The sequence below is a fragment of the Aulonocara sp. 'chitande type north' Nkhata Bay genome, linkage group LG16, assembly GCF_057382095.1.
Source record: "Aulonocara sp. 'chitande type north' Nkhata Bay isolate Kocher_YH1m ecotype deep benthic linkage group LG16, A_spYH_male_GT1.1, whole genome shotgun sequence".
NCBI lineage: Eukaryota > Metazoa > Chordata > Actinopteri > Cichliformes > Cichlidae > Aulonocara > Aulonocara sp. 'chitande type north' Nkhata Bay.
The window spans coordinates 19,436,930-19,456,093 of record NC_141359.1 but is presented as its reverse complement, the minus strand read 5'-3'; the positions used below and the strand labels follow the sequence as shown (position 1 = coordinate 19,456,093).

The 19,164-nt window shown below is 42.5% G+C and overlaps 1 protein-coding gene across 1 annotated transcript; it reads right to left on the bottom strand.

The window, feature by feature from the left end:
* Nucleotides 1-810: 810 nt before the first annotated feature.
* aff3 (AF4/FMR2 family, member 3) lies at nt 811-18,832 on the bottom strand. Its single transcript, XM_086267580.1, has 19 exons — nt 18,664-18,832; nt 16,773-16,817; nt 13,365-13,442; nt 12,466-12,499; nt 12,299-12,356; nt 9,885-9,936; nt 9,613-9,647; nt 9,276-9,465; nt 5,242-7,218; nt 4,978-5,096; nt 4,699-4,864; nt 4,510-4,613; nt 3,912-3,975; nt 2,350-2,486; nt 2,176-2,247; nt 1,979-2,072; nt 1,838-1,887; nt 1,521-1,726; nt 811-1,405 (listed from the first exon to the last, which is right to left on the bottom strand). The coding sequence occupies exons 1-19, from the start codon at nt 18,733-18,735 to the stop codon at nt 1,284-1,286; spliced, it is 3,675 nt and encodes a 1,224-aa protein (XP_086123706.1). The 5' UTR covers nt 18,736-18,832; the 3' UTR covers nt 811-1,283.
* Nucleotides 18,833-19,164: the final 332 nt, after the last annotated feature.

The following is a 19,164-nucleotide window of genomic DNA, read 5'->3' as shown; positions in this document are numbered from 1 at the left end:
TGTGAGTGTTTGTGTTCATGACTCATGTTTTGGGGAACATAAATCTGTTTACAGTCACATTGTGCGGACCTTCTTCTCTTGTGTGTAAATCAACTATGACTGTGTGTGCGTGCATGAGTGTAATGGAAAAAAAGCCCAGAAAAGATCCTCCTCCAAATCATCAAAGGAACTAAGTTTCCTAATGAGAAACATTCATAAGAAAGTGTGTTCATCTGAGCAGTCCTTATTCACAAGTAAGGTCAAAAATATGCAAAGTAGCTTTCTATAAACGTACACCTGCACTTATTTAAAGGTTCATTAAGTACACTGAAACACATGCAACACATGTTGCCTCTGATTAGCCACCTACATTTTTTCTCTCAAGTAATCTCAACATTGGGGTAGAGCAGGCAGTCTATTAATCAGAAGGTCAGTAGTTCAATTCCCAGCTACTCCAGTCTGCATGTTGAAGTATTCTTGGGGATGATATTTAAATCTAGTGCATCCACTGGAGTGTGCAAATGTTAGACAGGGCGTGCTTAGGTGTAGAAAAAAGCACTTGTAAGAATTTGTGTGTTATTGGGAGAATGAGGCTTCTAGTAAAATGCATTTTGAGTGCTCAGAGTAGAAAAGCACTATATACAGCCATCATCCAGTGGTTTCTGATGGGTTTCACATGCTGATTATTAGAAGAAATATTCCTCATTGAGGGAAAAGATTATCATCCTGTATGTATTTCCATGTAACCCTTAACCAGACCCAATTTGTAAACCGACAGAGGGACGTCTTCAGTACAAAGTTTCTTTATGTAACTCCACACTCAAAAATAAAAAGGGACAAACATTTTATTCTCTTGCAAGTCTTCCTCTTTTTTTTCTAAAAACAAACCATCCATCAAATATTGCACAGTAAAAACAATGAAAAAAAGTACATCATTACAACCGTCATTAGCAAAAGATGCAAACAAGTTCTCTAGTTGTAGGTCTTTTTTTTTTTTAAGGATATTCTCCTGCTTTGGCCCCTTGAGAAAAAGTCCGCTAGATTAATGATTACTTCCAAAGTATGAAAAAGGCTTTCCGGGTGAATTTGAACATACATGTGAATCCTCCAAGGTCCGAGGGACATTTGGCAAATGGTTAAGAGGCTCATTTAATGTGCACACAGTAAGGAAGCGTATGCACCAAAACATACTGTGGGGGTTATTAGGCTCTGTGGGAGTTCATCCATCTCAGTGCTCTCCAGAGTTTTACCTCCTCTACCGTCAATGAGATCCAGTGGGCAGGTTATAGTGAATCCTTTCTAAGTTAGTTGAGTTTGGCACTAATGCGTATCCACTGAAGGGCCTGCCTGGTGTACTGGACAGCGTGAGCGATGCTACTGTGAAGAGTCAATGGCCCAGACAAAGTATTCAAGTAGTTGAAGAACTCTGATGAGGAAGAAAAAAAAGATATTGGTCTTAAAACATCTGAAAACCAAAATGCATTTGACATATTTTCATGGTAATCTCTCCCCTTTTTATTTCCCATTTAAATCACCACTACCTTTATTCTCCTTTGCAAGGTTGTCTGCCACCTCCCAGTACTCATAGCTGTACAGCACACTGTTGGTAATGTTCAGGTGAGTTGCTGCCATCTGGTGGATACGGTGGGGAATGCTTATGAGGGAGGCAGAGCTGCTGCCCTCGTGGGAAACTCGTGCGAGGTGTTTGGTATTAGGCGAGAGTGAAGAGGGGGGTCCTCCTGTACCCCTAAGAGTGAAAACACACATACACAACAGAGTGATGGGCAATCAGCGGTGGTTTCAGTGGACTAAATGGGCTGAAGAAAAGGCCGATCATTCAAAGTTATCATCCACCTACTTCCCAGAGTCACTCCAACCGGGTGGGGTAGTAGGCACTTTAGGAGAGCTCTGTAACAACATGCAAACAAGGCTTATTGACGTGTCATCCACACATAAAAGTTGACTTGTTTTCAAGTAAATGACTTGTTTTTAGATGTACCTTAAAGTAATCCAGCAGCACTTTGGAGTATTTCAGCGCGTGATCCTTCTTCAAGCGAAACATCTGCCAGTAAAGGAGGGCCAGGCATCGGAAACTGTGGGTAAGAGTCGGACATGGCGCAAAATTATCCTCAAAATGCACGTCCTTCAGTATGATGATAGATGTGGCTTAAACAGATGAGATGAAGAAATATGTACCACAGAACCGCCAGCTGTTTGTCTTCCTGTCTCGCCCCGGGGCCAGAGTGGCTCTTCAGCTTCATTGCGTACCTTAAGAAACAGGCTTTTTAACACCAGAGCCACAATTTGTGTTTATGCACATATCCAAATCCAAATGACTTGTGACCGCTTTAGCATTGAAATGTCATTCACCTAATGAGCTCCACTGTTTCCGAATACATGGTATAAGGAGACTTTGCTTCGAGCGGCCCTTCCTCCATTGCCTTCCCACATTCCATGAACGAGAGAGCAGCATCAACATAGTTCACAGCCTTCCCTAGCTTGTCGACCTGGAAAGAAATAATCAAAAGAGGCAAAATATTATTTTATTTGTTAATTTTTTTTGGGCAGCCCAGTGATACATGTTTAGCACTGTCACAGAAAAAAAGTTCTGGGTTTGAATCCAGTAGCTTGCTTCCTCCCACAGTTGGAGAGGCAAAAGAAGCCAAAATGTTAGGTTATTTAGTGATTCTAAACTGGCTGTACATATGGCTGGCACCCCAATCGCCCTGATATAAACCAATTTATACCAGAAGATGGTGTCAGTGTAATCTTTATTGTAAGGGTATGCTTCAAAGTGCTGTAAATGTTTCATTTCAGATGGTTCTTGCAATTCCTGGATTGGCCACTTAAAAAAAAAAAGTCAATCCACAAAGACCCCAATGTTAAAATGTCTAACTTGATAGGCATATTTACACTATAGCACTTAAAGCCTGGCACAAAAAAAGTTTTGGTCTCTAATTTGTTTGGGATGATCAGCTGCTCCTGAGGTTTCTAAACGAGAAAAAGAAGAAACTGAGAGTCTGTGTTCATTCGATTCCCAGGAAAAGGCAGCAGCATGGAGAATTTCAGGAGGTGAAGCTGTATCGCGGCCGCTGTCGTGCATATTTCAGGATGTCAGTGGGGCAGTTTGAGCTCATGTTGGCAGAGTTGGGAACACATCTTAGGAGGGAGAGAAATCATTTTAGAGAGCCGACTGACCCAGAGCAGTGTCTGTGTCTGAGGTAAAATTGGATTATTTCACTATTTGTATATTCAGTATTGGTGCACGTTTATTGCTGAATGCAGTGGTCTGATTGGTCGGAAAAATCTGAAAACTCAAGCTCAGTTTGAAAAAACAAATGAATCCATCACGCAGTCGTTGTGAACGCCTGCATTAAGAGTAGTTGTTTTTTAATTTTTACTTCTATTATCCGACAAATAACAAGTAATAATGTGAGCTACAAACTGTCGAATAGTTTTGCGCTGTTTCACTGAGTGAAATTTTGGATTGTGTATTTTATTTATATGTAACACTGATTTTGCAGTGCACCCACAAAGTTTTTGGGTGCTGCATCCAAACCAAGCCTGTTAACATTAGCTGATAAATTAGCATTCCCTACTCTCATCCAAGTATGGTCACTTTGTTAACAAGGGTCTTCCATGTTCATAATCCAGATGGGTGATGTCACAGTAGCTATGCCCATCTTTTAAATGCAGTCTGTGATTTCGGAGACACTGTAAGCGAGGAGCTACATCACAGTCCAGAAATGCACAAAGAAGGATTATTTTGAACTGTGAATCATGCAAAGCTACACAGAGACAAAGAACTGCATGCTTAATGAACACAGATTTTAAAAAATAAATAAATAAGCTCCAAACTTCTTCCACGTTATCTGCAATAACTATAATTTCAATATTAACAATTTATATTCAAGCAAAGATCAAAGACTCACCATGGCATCAGCACGGTGCTTCATCCTTTTGGCTTCATGTAAGTAGTACTCAGCATGGTGAGGACTAGAAAAAAAAAGACAAACACACAATAACGTTGATTACAGACTGTAAAGAGTATTTTATGAGATCATGCAGAGCATTCTGGGTGATATAAGGGAAAATGTAATGGTCTCAAAATGAAAGTACTGAATGTTGGTGATGTTTTTCAATTAAAAAGTGTATTAGCAAAGCAAATTAAATGTATTTTGAATATTCAGCACTTACACTTGGGTAAATCAAATGACCTTATCTACTGTGAAACATGGGGTTTTGTGTTTATCGCAAAGGTTTCCTAATTTTAAAGTATAGTTCAAAATTTTAAAAGACATGAACAAAATGTAATCACGTGACCCCTGACAACTTCATTATGATCTAATTACACATTGTCTGAAATGCAATCTGGGTTAATTATAGTGATTTTTGTGGAATCTTTTTACATAATCCTGTTTACATATCATCATTAAGATTACATAGACTGTCAGTCTGTGTTTTTATATGACAGAAAGGCAGTGTGGGCTGTGCAGGAATGGACTGTGTGGACTACGCGGGATCGCTCACGTTTCGTGGTTTGGCACAGTCCCCCTTTGTGCTGCAGTGCTCCAGGACTCAGGTGGTGGCTGGGGCTGCTTCGACACTTTCACACACTCCACTTCCATCTTGGGCTGAGTGCACGAAAGGAGACGAGGATGAGCAAAAATGGTTGGAATAAGTGGAGTTGGCATTATTTAGAGTAGCTGTTTATGCTACCTTTATCGCAGAATCTCTGTTCTTGTCTTTGTTCTTGTGGGTGTGATGCTGTTCTGCAGCTTTTGTTTTGGAGTTAGACTTGGGGATCTCGGGGCTCTGGGGCCGGGGAGACAAGGGAGACAGCGGAGACAGCGGCCTCTTACTGTCCAAATCGTCCTCCACACACCTGATTGATACAAATGCCACATAATATGGGATTAAATTGCATCGGTGCAACTGGGTGTGCATGCCACGTGGCTGTATGTGCAAACTGAAGTGTGTCGTCATAGTTTTTCTTACCCACTGTCCACGGTATCAGTCGTTACGGTCTCAGCTGTGAAAGATGACGACTCTGTGTGGCCTGAGGTTTTGTCTGCATAACTCCTCTTGTTTTCTCTGTGTGACACACCATTCTCCAGCTGGTCACACACAAACACACATGTACATCATGAGACCATACAAAAGTATTCAAATGACATTTTTCCTGCAGAACACAATGATTTATTCCATTTCTGTGGACATGCACGTCACATTTGGCAAAGAATGAAAGGAAACACTGTCTACCTTGCGCTTTCTTGTGCTGTCTTTAGTCTGTGTCTCAGGGATGTGCAGGTGTTTCATAGTCTCAATTTGCTTGTCCTTGGCTGATAAGGATGAGGAGGAAGAGGAGGTTTTTTTAGGAGTGGATTGAGTAGCAGTGTCTGGGACCCTCTTGAGAAGACAGAGGTCTATGTGCACCACCAGATTTCGGAGCCCTCGCTGGGAGTGGGGTGCAGCCTTGTTCCCTCGTCCAAAGGGGACGAGGGTGTAGAGTTTTTGCTTCCCCGCACTTTGCTGGTCCTCACTCGGGTTACCTGAGCTCGGTTGTCTCTGCTGCACCACCTTAGGCCTGCTGGCGTCAGGCCTTCCTGGGCCCTGTTGCCCTGGCTTGGCGAGTTTCCTCTGAGAGGTGGAGTCTGCTGGGACTTTGGTAATCGGAGCTTGAAATTCAGATTCAGAATCTGAACTCGATGAGGACGAAGAAGAGGATGAGGAGGATGTTCTCTGAGGAGTTGGGGACCGTGAAGATGAAGGAGGCGACGGGTCTGGCTGGAACTGTCTCTCCTCCTCACTTCTTCCCCGCTTTTTTGTCCCCCCTTGCTGATGTGAGTGGTTGGTAGGGACTTTATGTTTGGCCTCCCATTTATGTCGCTGTTGTTGCGCCTCCCTCTTCCTCCGACTTTCCTCTCTTGCCGTCTCCTCTCTCCTCCTGTCCTGTTCCGTCACTCCTTCCTCCTCTTCCCCCTCCTCTTCTTCAGCCGAACTCTGGATCCAGGACCGTCTCAATAGCTGCTCCTCAGCCAGCCTCCTGTCTTCCTTTTGCTCCCGTTTCCCTTGCTGTTTTTCCTTTTGTCTATCTTCCTTTCTCTCGTGTTTTCTCCCCTCTCCTGTGGTCAGATGATCTCTTCTGCGTTCCACCTCCTGTTTCTTAGTTTGAGGTTTTTTCGGTGTTGTTTTCGCGTGATTAACATTCACAGTGGTGGGGGCAGTGGCCTCCCAAGACTTGGACCTGTGTTTTTTGAGGCCAGGGATGGACTGAGAGTTTGGCCCACAACCAGGATTACTAGCAGCTCTGGAGGTAGATTGAGAATTATGAAGAGGATTGATTTCACGAGCAGTAGGGACTAAATGCTTTGCTCTTGTGGGGCTATGTTGAGAATTTGGTTGAAATGGAGGTCGGGGCTTGTGACTGGACCTGCTTCCCTGGATTTGCGCAAGCTGTGATGTGTTTCTAGTTTGGGACACATCAGCCAGCTGTTTAGAGCTTGGATAAAAGTTAGGCTTGGGTCTAGATGTGTGGCTTTGATTCTGACTAGAGGTTAAAATGACAGAAGCCTTTGATTTAGTCTGACTTTGGCCTTGGTCCTGTGGTGGTCGAGTCTTGGGTCTGTGTTTGTGAGATGGCTGAAGATGAGTATTACTCGTGGACTTGATATTTGTATTAGTGTCAGACACCGGGGCGATCCATGGCCTAATTTTTATCCTGTGGGAATTGGTTGATTGACTGGGTTGAGGTTGATTCTGACTCTGAAACTCAGGGTAGTGACAAACCCTGGAAGGAGCAGGTATACTGGGACTCGGGCTTCTTGGAGGATCTCTAGCTATAGGGCTAGGACTACGGCTGTCTCTTAGTGTCCCACATGGACTGGGGCAAATACTTAGAACTGGACTTGGAATTGGGCTGTGCCTTGGACTAGGGCTGGGACTTTGACAAGTGCTGGTAAATGGGCTCGGACTTGGACAGTAGCTGTAACCAGGGCTTGGAAGGGGGCTGTTGTTGTTGCTGTAACTGAACTGTGGGCTGGGAATAGGGCTTTGGCTAGGGCTGTATTCCTGATTGCTGTCAAATGACCTTGCTGGGGATGGGGCTCGGTGGGTGTGGGGAGAGTGCAGGCGTCCTGGAATAGTCTGGGAGGGATTTTGCTCAGTGCTGGCACATTTTTTCCGCGACTTCTTCAGCCATTTATCTAACTGCCACTGGGCAGCAGGGGGGTGATCAGGCTTAAGAAAACACAGAAACAGAGAGAGATAAAAAGACAAATTAATCATAAAATATTGATGACAGTCGGGGATTGTGAGGATTTCAACATACAGAAATAGGCTGGAACAACATAATAAAAATGCTATTATGCAGCTATATCCACTGTAGATCTGAATTATTATTACTGACATAGCCATATGCACACAGCATTTTATCACTGCCACTGGCTGAATTAATTATAATTCTATTTTATGTACTTTTTTCAACTACTTCCAACATAAAAAGGCAATGCTGGCTAAAGAGGTCCTTAAAAGTTGTCATCAACCTATTCTTATTTACATCAACCTGATCTGAATGTGTCTAGAAAGCAGACACAAAAGGATATAAAAAGTGAGTGAACAATTCAATCATAAAAAAATAATTTTATAGAACAGAGTGTGGAATGATTTCAGTAGTTTGAGGAAAGAAACAGCTCGATGCTAAAGCAGTGGAGACTTGCCAGATTGCAGGGGCTTCTAATAAAGCAAGAGGTTAGGACTTAATTATGCAGTAAATTTTTTGCAGGCTACACGTGCAATCGAAAGGTCAAACATTAAATCATGAAATACTACTAAAAAAAAACCCAAGATATTACACTACTACTATAAGTAGGAGAGTAATTAAACCTCCTGACCTATTTTGCATCATTATGGGCTAATTTTGTGATAATCCAGGGCGAACAGACGATTCCGGATCACTTAATCTTACATTCAACCATCGTAAGGAATGATACAAGCCTCACCCAAATGTGTTTATATCACACTATCTGCACATTCTAATAGAAACATGTAAAACTGTAATACTTTCACAGCACATGAGAAAATACCTCACCGGCTCAGCTGTTGTGAAACTATTTAAAGTCCAAATGACAAATCTGGATTATGACTCATAAATAAATTCCAACATTAGAACCTTTCAACAGCATACTTTCCAACGCATGCTCAGTGGACTCGGACTGAGGTTACAGTAGCTCAACCCCTCATCCACTTATACCAAATGACTCACTTAATGTTTGCTCAACAACTGGCTTGCTAACCATAAGAATGAGAAGGAAAGTAGGAGCTTTTTACTCACGTAAAAAAACAACAACAACAAAGAGTTTACTCACAGCTGGAGCGCAAACGTCTCTCTCTCTTACGTGCTCACTTCTTTTCTGTCTTCGCTGACCAGGAGCTAAATTAAACCTCCACTCCTCAAGCCAAACAGTGACCCCTCTGCCCTCCTACCCTCATCCCTCGCTCCCTTTCCAGAGAAGACACTGCATCTCTTGTGCCCTCTTGACTGCCTCCCCTCCTACTTTTCTGTCCCTCCCTTTTTTTTCTCACTACCTGGAACTCTGGATTTGCTGCTTCCACAACTCCAACCCCCCATCTGTTCCTTGGGAGACACTCAAATACTTGACGTAAATGAAAAACACATGGTTTACACCCCCCCTCCCTCCCCACAAACACACTCCCTTCCTCTATATAGGGGCCCAATGTTGTGCATGTTCAGTAATACAGTCTATGCTATGTCATACAGGGCCTTGCATTCATAGAAGAGAAGCTGGTTTCCCCTTCATTTCCCACACAACACACATCTACAATGCCCCCCACCTCCAACAGCCCATACCCTGGCCTACACCCTATCTGTATTTATTTGAGATAATAACAAACAAGCAGTCCACATTATTTTTACTGTAATATCTATTTTTTGAAAAAGGTCTAGTTGTAACTGTCAACCCGAATTCAGGTTTTGATGACTTCCACATCCCGAGGGCTTCTCTCTTTAAGAGTCACACTTTTAAAATGACACCTACGCACTAGTTCTCCGAGCTACCTCTGCCCCTCAACCCCCAAGTCCTCTTCCTCTCCCACTTGCATGCATTCCTCATTGCTCTGTCCCTCTCCACACCTGCTGTCAACTGCCTTAAAGCCCACAACTCCCTGCAGAGAAATCACCCTCAGGCTCATAAACAGAGAAGGAGAGAAACAAGTGAGACATGGGCAGAGAAGACGGAGAACGCAGACGGGGAGGCTGTGGCTTCAGCATTTGGTACCTCCTTGTTGTTGCACAGTGGCTGGATGTTGGCAGGCGACTCGGGATCAGGGTGAACTTCTGGACTCCGGCTTGGGCTCCGGGAATGAAAGCTACTGCTGCCTGACTCATTGGTGGAGTCTGAGCCTGAGGAGTCTGAGCTGGAATGTCTCACCCGCCTGCCATGTGTGTGCGCTCGCTGTGCTGACAGGCTGTCAGTCAACACACACACAAACATCAGAGAGGGGTCAGAGGGGGTACGCAGGCATATATACTGTTGTTATTCACAATATTTAACTCATATTTACAGGTATACAGAAGAAAAAGGAAAAGGAAGTGAAGGATTTGTAAGCAGGTACCTGTGTCTGTCCCAGGAAGCTGACTCATGAATCACCTGTGGGACACAAAACAAACACAGTAATTTGTTATTATACACATTAGAAAAAGTGTCATTCAAGAGGAGAAGCCAGGCACTTTTTCTTTCCCTTTGGCTTTCTCTGTCCTCACACACTCTCCCGCATAGTCTCTCTGTCTCCTCAAGGATTCTCAATATCTTCTAATCATGTCCGCCTCAGGCCAAGACTACTGACAAAGAAATGATCAACAATATGGGAAGATGAGTGTTACCTACCGTGGGAGTTTCCTCATCATCACTGCTCAGCTTCAAGTCATCGGCGAGCATGCTGTAAACCAACAAATACACAGTCACAAAGCCAAGAACCAACTGAAACCTAATCTCTCCTGCCAGACAACCACCTTTCACAGCCCATACTTGATTCGATCTGATACATTTTTTTTTTAATCAGTCTATCAGAATGATGCATTTCAAATTTTCAGCACTTCCAAACGTTTGTGTTCTTCTTTATTGAAATGATAAGTTTGAACACAGCCCACAGATCTTCAGACATATATTCATTAGTGGAAACTACATGAGGGTGCAACCAGGACATGGTTTAAATCCACTCACTTATCTGGATGGTTATCTGCAGTGTTCTCAAATGGGCTCAATTTGACATTATAAGGTAAACACTTCAACGGTGTTTAAAGTCTGACATTTGCATTTCCATGAACAGCTCCGTCTATTAATGTCTTCAAAAATTAAGAGCTGCAGTGCAGTGAAAAAGAGTGTGAAAGTCTTCAGCCACCCCTCATTATTTTTCATCTGAAAATTCTACACTCAGGACCCCATATAGACAAAATGAAACGTTTGTGTAAAATTCTGGCAAATTTATTAAAAAAACAAAACAAAAGTATAACATGTATCAAGTACATGTTGCCATGACACTCATAATTGAGCTCAGGTGGATCCTGCTTCCCTTGATCATCTGTCAGATGTTTCTCCAACTTGTATTGGAGTAAATTCAGCTGACTGGACATAATTTGGAAAGACACACGGCAGTCTATATAAGATGCCATCGCTGACTGTACCTCTCAGAGTATAAACCAAGCCAAGAAGTCTAAGAATTGTCTGCAGACCTGTAGAACTGTATCAAGGATCAGACCTGGGGAATGATACTGAAAAATTTCTGCAGCTTTAAAAGGCCCCAGTGAGCACAGAGGCCTCCATCATCCGTAACTGGAAGAAGTTTGGAACCAGCAGGAGTCTTCAAGATCTAGCCACCCTGCCAATCTGAGCGATTGGGGTAGAAAGGTCTTAATAAGAGATGTAACCAAGAACCTGATGGTCACATTGACAGAGCTCCAGCATTGCTCTGTGGAGAGAGGAGAAGCTTCCACCAGCCAGCCCTGTGATGTAGAGTGGCCAGATGAAGACACTCCTCAGTAAAATCACATGACAGCTCAACTGGAGTTTGCCAAAGGACACCATAAAAAGCAAAATTCTCTGGTCTGAGCAAAAACAAAAAATTGGTGTGGCTTTTTGGTGTGAATGCCATCATCACCTGAAAATATCATCCCTAAAGTGGTGGCAGCATCATGCTATGGGGATGTTTTCAGAAGGAGGACTGAATCCGGACACTAATCAGGGTATAGAGACATTCTTGATGATAACCTGCTCCTGAGCCCTTTGGACCTGGGGCAATGGTTAATTTTCCAACAAGACAACGAACCTAAGCACACAGCCAAGATAACAAAGGACTGACTTTGAGACCACTAGCCTAGTGTTTTTTGCAAAACCAAACAAAATATTCCTCTGAAAATGGTCAGGTACAAGGACTAAATAAAAAAATCAACCAAAGTCCAAAGAAAAACATTGCAAGACTTTCAAAATGACAAGAAAGTCTGGCTCCTTGGAAATAAAATATAAAGAGTTGAGTGGTGGTTTAAGTCTTTTGTACAGTACTTTAAGTTTCTTTTGATTTCAAAATTAAATTTCAATGCAGTTATTTTTCTCCCCAAAACAAATAAAACTCAGTTTCAAAACCACATAAATTAAGCACCTTTGGCTCTTAAACTATACAAAGATAACTAAGTCAGATTAACCAATCACTGCTAAACCCTTTACTCAATATTGTCTTCAGTAAAGATGACTGGTTATGTATTGGTTATATTATGTAACTGCACAAGCTTTATTTACATTGCAGAAACATGTTCAAATGTTTAAAAAGAACTTTCTATAAATATTTTAGTAAAGTCACCCCCCCCCCCCCCCCCCTCAAAAAAAAAATAAAATTCTGTCTTACATAACAAAGGTTGTGAAATTGTATAGTTGGCTTACACCACTCAACATGTGTTTCACGTTAAAAGGAGGATGTAAAAAGTTAACAAACAGCAGCACATCGGTCTCCACTGACAGCTTTCAGGAATGTTCAGTAACCTTTAACCCGACTTGTAGCCTGGAACACCGTTAGCTGATTGACCTGAGATGTCTACATCTCTCGCCCCTCTTTCGCTATCACTCGTGTTTTTCCTCGCAGCTACTGACACGATGAGGTTGATGAATACAGTTTACAGAAGTTCTCGTGACACGCACGAGTATTTGTGATGTGTTTCATCACTCTGTGTGTGTGTGTATGTGTGCGCGCTACAGAAGCAGCTCAAGCTTGAGGAACATCAGAGGATCGTGTTTCCTTAGGCCACACTTACGATTTGTGGGGGGCCACATGAGGGTGACGGGCCATTCGCAGCGGAACATCCCCTCGGTCTGACAGAGAGAAAGAAACCAGATTACAACACTAATAACAGGGAGCTGCTTGTAAATGATGACAAATGTCAGATATTCAAATTTGACAGAAAAATCGGCAAAAACATACTTTGCCTTTGTTGTGTAATTGGCTGTTTGGTATCCTTTGGAAAGACAGACAACAAAACAACTGTAAGTAAATCTCACTTTTAACAGTTAAAAATGTGTCGTCCCTATAGATAAACATTGACTCATAATATGCAGGAAAATCACCAGAAGTGATTGAGGTTTGGTTTTTTTTCACACATTTGTTTTTCCTTGTCAACCACAGACACGCTGATTCAGAAACAGCGAGCGTAATCTCAGTCCTTCAACCTCAAACACAGATGAGAACCAGGAGGTGAAAGTCTGAGCAGTTGAACAAAATTTTAAAACCTGCAGATCTTCCCAGGAATTTACATCCCAACAGCTTCACCTCCAGGTCAGATCGTGCAAACCTCTAGAAAAATAGTAACAAACCAAAGAGCAATATCTACAGGCCTTAGTTAACATGTTAAATGTTAAAGTTTGTGACACTACAAGTAGAACCGGAGAAAGCCTCTTCTCTCTAAAAACAACATGTTACATCTGGTAAAAACCACAAGACGTCTGTAACACAGTGCTTTGGACAGAGGAGATCTAAGTATTTGGATGTTTGGACATAACACAGAGTGCCACGTTTGGAGAAAACCAAACAGCAAATCAGCACAAATATCTCATATCAACTGTCAGCACGGTGGTGGATGGGTGACGATTTGGGCTGGTTTTGCAGCCCCACAACATGGACATCTTGCTGTAACTGAGTCAACTATGAACTCTGTATATCACATTATTCTAGAGTCAAATAGGAGGCCATCTGTCCAACAGCTGAAGTCTGAGTAAAACTGGGTCATGCAACAGGACAAAGATCCCAAGCACAGCAGCAAATCTACAACAGAATAGAATCAAGGTTCAAACGTCAACCGGATCGAAATGCTGTCACAGACATACCTTAGAGTTGTACAGGATTCGTTGTGCTGGGTCACGCCTCAAGGAGTCCCCAAAGTCCCTCCAGGACTGGGTCATGTCCTGTTTAGCAGAAATGCAGAGTTGGGGTCAAAGGCCAATGGTGAAATGCCACTGTGATGGATGAATCTTCCTGAATACTAAATCAGCAGAACTTTCTTCATTTCTCTACAGTCCTGAGCACCATGTTTAACAGCTGACTCTAATTATGAACACTGTTCCTCCCCACCAGGGGGAGCGTGTCTGGCTGTGAATATGGGTTAGCGTCCCTGTCTACTGTAAGTTGAGAGATGTGAATTGCACGCTTGAAACATCTGTGATCAGTGTGCAGTGAATTAAAACCCCCGGCTCACCAGAGCTGTCGGTGTACAAAAACAGGTGCATGTAACAGCGGCTCACTAGCTTTGAATGTGAACAAAACGGAACATTTTGGGCTCAAAGTGTGATCTAATAAAATTAGAAATAGACATGATTTTGCAGTTTTCAGGAGGACTGCACCATAGAGCTGTTGCATTTTTCATTCTGCATTTTCAAAGGTATTCAATACGTGAGTCAGAACACACACAAAAAGCTCATCACAACATTTGTTGTGGAAGGAAGCCCTGGGGAGAAGAGCATGAAAGACATCTGGAAGCGAACCGCAACGAGTGCTCATCAGTGCTGAGTGCGCCGGTACAATCACCAATTGTAGAACATGCAATAAAAGTGAAAACGTAGCTTTGCTGGATTGATCTGTTTTAAATATCTCCTCAAAGATCTTAGAAGGAAGTAAGTAAAAGAATCATCGACCCACCCGTCACGGACTGCTACAGGAAACACTGCTTTACTTACAAAGTGCAGGGTCTTCGGTTCACTCCTGTGGCATGCAGTGTTTCAGCTATTACCACAGATTAAATGTGCTCCCACAGTGTGTGTGTGTGTGTGTGGGGGGGGGGGGTTGTGCTATTCAGGTTACTAACTGTTCACCTGATAACTCATTTATACAGAAAGAGAGATCAGCATTCGCTTTTGATTTCCTGTACACTGAGACAGTTGTACTAGTTTTAGACACAACTTCATATTCGAGGAACTTGTGATGGACATTTTCTAAACTTCTCAGACTTTAAGATTACATGCATTACATTTTAAAAAATAAATCTTGGTCGACCACAGTTGAAGCAGTTTTAATGGGGATGTCTCATAAAATCTGTATATTTCTTGGTTAGTATAACAGATGTCAGGCCTGTCAGTCTGATGAGTACCTGTGCATTATGTTGTTTGTTCTAATAATAGCTTCCATGCAGACATTAGATGCATGACACATTATAGTATATTTCAAATGATTAACTGTGTTACTACTTACAGATTAGACTGTGATGGTGTGTGCGCGTTTGCGTGTGTGTGTGTGTGTGTGTTGCAGCTCGCCCTGAGGTGACATGTGAAAGTCTGTGGTAAATACACACTATTATACACCTGGACTATTACGAGAATGTGCGCCATTTCTTATTTGTTCTCTCTGCACAGCACTTGAGAGGAAACCAGGCACACGCAGGAGGCAGTGCATCCACAGAACACCGCCTTTGCTCCAGCTCTGATCATAATCTCTTCTGATTAGATTGCCCGCAGTCAGACTAACCAGAGCTCATAGATGCTAACAAAACGTCTTGATTTTGTACCATTCATCCCCCATTTTAGCTCATGTGATTCCTCAGATGTGTCCCAATGTGGAAGCATGGCAGCTCTGGCTCTAATATATACGTGCATGCAGCAATCGTTGGGTAAAGAACAAAAGCAGAGGGTTTCTTGGCTGCTGAAGCGGTGAGCATGCTCTGGAAAAGGTCATGCTTTATCAGATCTGATGTCAGAAGATCTGCGTGAGTGTGTTTTTGTGTGTGTGCGGCAGAGAGTTGGTGGAGCTGATCTTAAAGGATTCAGCTAACATTTTGGTTAATTTGCTGCACTTACTCTGTTTAAGAGTTCAGGTAAGTAAATTATCAGCACTCTTATTATCTGTGCGTTTAATAAAACCCACATCCAGTTAGCTTAGCTTGGCATAAAATCAGGAATTCGGGGTAAACAGTCTAGTCTGGCTCTTTCCAAAGAAGAAAAAACAAAAGATAGAGAGAAGACAAACAATAATAATGTATACACACACACACACACACACACACACACACACACACACACACACACACACACACACACACACACACACACACACACACACACATATATATGTACATTAAATTACTTTTTTTTTCTCTCCCTCTTCTCCTCCTCCCTCTTCCCACCCTCAGCATTAAGCCTTGGAGGGTGTGTGTTTCCTCTCTCCGCTCATCCTTTCACTTCATTATCTCTTCTCCTTTAGTCACCAAGGACACAGCACCAGCCCTCACTCCCTTTTCTCCATTAAAAACAACAGTATCTCCCAGGTGGAGTATTATGTGTTGCTATCTTCCTCCCACCTTTCCCCAACAGGTCCTCTGTAACTCTATTCTTCTTCTTTGCCCTGCTCTTCAGTCTACACTAGTGACCGTCCACAGGGTAGCAACTTAGACCAGTGGGCTGCTCGGCACACACTCAGATCTGGTTAATTATGGTCAGAATGATTAGGTGGTATCAGTCAACAGTAAACATTTAGTAACTTTAAATAAAAGAAAAATCTGTGTATGTTTTTGTAATTAAAATGCTTCTTGTTTTTGCACTACGAGGAGTTTCTGTTTAATTTATCATATAACTTCCTAATTGTTAAAGGTGAGAGGTGTGGAAAACAATTGTAACTGTAGAAAAAAGGTGCACAAGAGAAGAGTTACAGCTACTGGGTGGTGATAAGGCAACCAGATGAACTGATACACAAGCACAAACTTCTGGTATCAACCTCGAGGTGCAATAATAACCACAATCTACTACACACTAGTGTCGACCAGATAGCATCTGATACTGGATTATTAACCATGTTATCACATGTGTTCTATTAAAATATATCAATAATAATCATCAATGCTACTGTATCCTGAGATCCCAAAGTCAAAGACAAAATGACATCTAAATGTTAGTGTAGATTGTGGAAAAAAGCTGGATATCTTCCACTGTTTCCTGACATTTATGACAGAAGTGTTCAGCAAATGCAGATGAACTGATAATGCATATATATGCATATATGCACAGGCTGCAGCCCACAAATGAGCTGCTGCTGGCATTTTCTCCTCTTAAGCATTAATGTAATTGTAATCAGCCTTCTGAGTCTAAAGACAGACTGAAATGACTCTGCAAAAACATGCAATCAAATGAAAGAGCTGTAAGAAGTGCAAGACACATCTCAAATATGAGGTGGCAAATTTAATAAGGCAGTTGTAATACGTGCTAATGCTTTAAAAACAAACCAACTGAAATCAAACTTGAGCTATTTCTTACCTCAAATATATCTTTGGCACAGCTGTTGTGTTGGCTTCCTCTTTCCTGAGGAAAAAGAAGGACAGATGTTTGGTAATTGAGGAGAACGTGACTAAGGGTTAGGACTGACAGATATTCCCTGACAGAGGGATTTTTTTTAAACACTTCAAAGCAGAAGATGCAGGTTTAGTTACCAATTAGACAATGAATAAAGAGCTATTGTTGACTGTGCACACAAATCATATTTGAACATCTTAGTTTCAGTTAAGTGAGGCGTGGGTGTATTCATTTAAATTTCAAATACTGCACACTTAGGCGCGCTGATTAGCAAACATGGCGATGCACATGCAGTCAGCGCACACACAGTAAATACACGGGCTAGTTCATTTCTCGCTCTGGGCGTTGATCACGGGTTTTACGTTTCAGCCTCCATCACAAGGATGCAAACAGGCTTAAAAAAATGAAAAAAGAAAAAAAAAATCACCTTCTGCATTCTGCTTCCCGCCTTTTTGCTGCAGCTGCATTCATACCTTAGCGTAGCACTTTACTGTAAACCTGAGAGTCTCTCACATGCACAGTAACTGTGAGAGTTGGGATGACTCTGAAGCTTCTTGATGACTCATATCTTAGAAATCACAGCTGCAGATAATCAGCCGGATGCTGATTCTTTTGCAAGCAACTTTCTGTTTCCATCCACATTAGGCAACCCCACCGTCTCTAACTCTCACACACATACATTTATCCTTTTAAACACTTGAGCTCACAATTTAAATTCACACTCACTTGTATGAAAAACCCAGAACCACGCAGCTCAAGCATTAAGACGAAGAATAAATGCTTCACGCTACTTTCACTTCCCCATCTGTGTAACCGTGTGTGTCGTGGGAGTGGGTTTCGTCTTGACTGTGAGTTTTGGTTTTCTTCGTTTGTTTTTTCGTGTCTGCCACAGATGACAGTGCTGCACCAAGTATCAGCAGAAATACTGAGTTCAGATGTTTCGAATCAACCCCGACCTGCAGAACAATGATCTGACTCTATTTCACAATTTGCTTTTAGACAATTACACATTTAACTTTTCCTTTGCACTTTATAATTCATTTCAGTGCATGTGTGTAGCGCAGCAAAAGCATTCATGTGTGTGTGTGTGTGTCTCTGCTCGCATGCATGACTCACTATGGTGTCTGAGTGGCTGAAGTGTAAGCCTGCAGAAGGAAAATAGTGTGTGTGTGAAGAGCTGTCTCATTGCTACACCCACAAGACAGTTATGAGGCCTTAGGTCTAAATGAAAAACAAACACAGAAGGATAGTATTTTAGTACCTGTGGCGGTGCACAGGAAAAAGTCTGCCCTGCTTCATCAGCTAACACTTACAGTCACACAGTGCTACTTTACGTGTGCAATGTGTTTAACAAGTTCATGCCTACTAACATCACAGGCTCCAGCTCTGGTGCAATACCCAGATGAGTAAACCCCCTCTGGACCAAACAAACCACAACCCGTCACAATACCTGCAGCAAACAGCATGCAAGCCTACAAGGCTGCAAACCACCTGTTACATTCTTAAAGTATCTTCAATTACTGAAGCTATGCTCAATTTCAAGGTATTTTTAGCCTTTTTCTATCTGAGCTTTAAACGGAAATTTTACAGATGCTATATATATTTTTTTAAAGGAGTACAAAAAGCACGATTCTGCACACAGTGATAAATATTAACTACACAGTTGATGTAGATGAACCTGTTATTATTCACATAATATTTTCGAACTACTTCAGGAACAAATCTGTGACATTTTAAATGCGAGGACGAAGCGCAGCATTTACATCCATGACATTTATAAAATAAGCACAGTGACATAAAGCTGTCTACTCCTGTTTTCTAAGTAGGACCTAGTCCCTGCTCTTTGCCCTCTCACCTGAGAATATGCGCATCGGAGCAGAAAGCAGACAATGGAAAGTTTCCCTTTGCCAGCGAGGACAGTAGGCATGGTTCCTGGATAGTCAGTGCTCTCCTCCGGCGTCCATACCAGTGAGGACTGGTGTTAGCAGATCCGATCCTTCCCTCACTACCATCACCACCATCATCACGCTGGCATCGGTCCCGGCTCGTAGGTCCACCGTACAGCAGCAGCAGCGGCAGCGGAGTCTCACCGGAGAGGCAGACCGAGGGCGAGGTAGGCGGTCCGGCGACGTCACGGATGACACGCGTAGCTCACACCAGAGAGATCACGACTCAGTGGACCTGTGGATGTGCGAAAAGTTTGAAGTGCGTAAACGGGAGATCATAGCCGTCAGCTGTCGAGTGCACCACTGACGACACACTCGATGATGTAGAATTAGAAAACGTTTTGGGACATCCAGTCTAGGGTGAAGGTATGAGTAGCCTTATTTATCATTTCAGTTACTTGGGGCATTGC

Coding starts and splice junctions, on each gene's coding strand:
- aff3 (XM_086267580.1), bottom strand. CDS start 18,735: ATGCCTACTGTCCTCGCTGGCAAAGGGAAACTTTCCATTGTCTGCTTT. Junction 12,500..13,364: donor GAATCCTGTACAACTCTAAG/GTATGTCTGTGA, acceptor GTCTTTCCAAAG/GATACCAAACAGCCAATTAC. Junction 1,727..1,837: donor GGTTGGAGTGACTCTGGGAA/GTAGGTGGATGA, acceptor TTTCACTCTTAG/GGGTACAGGAGGACCCCCCT.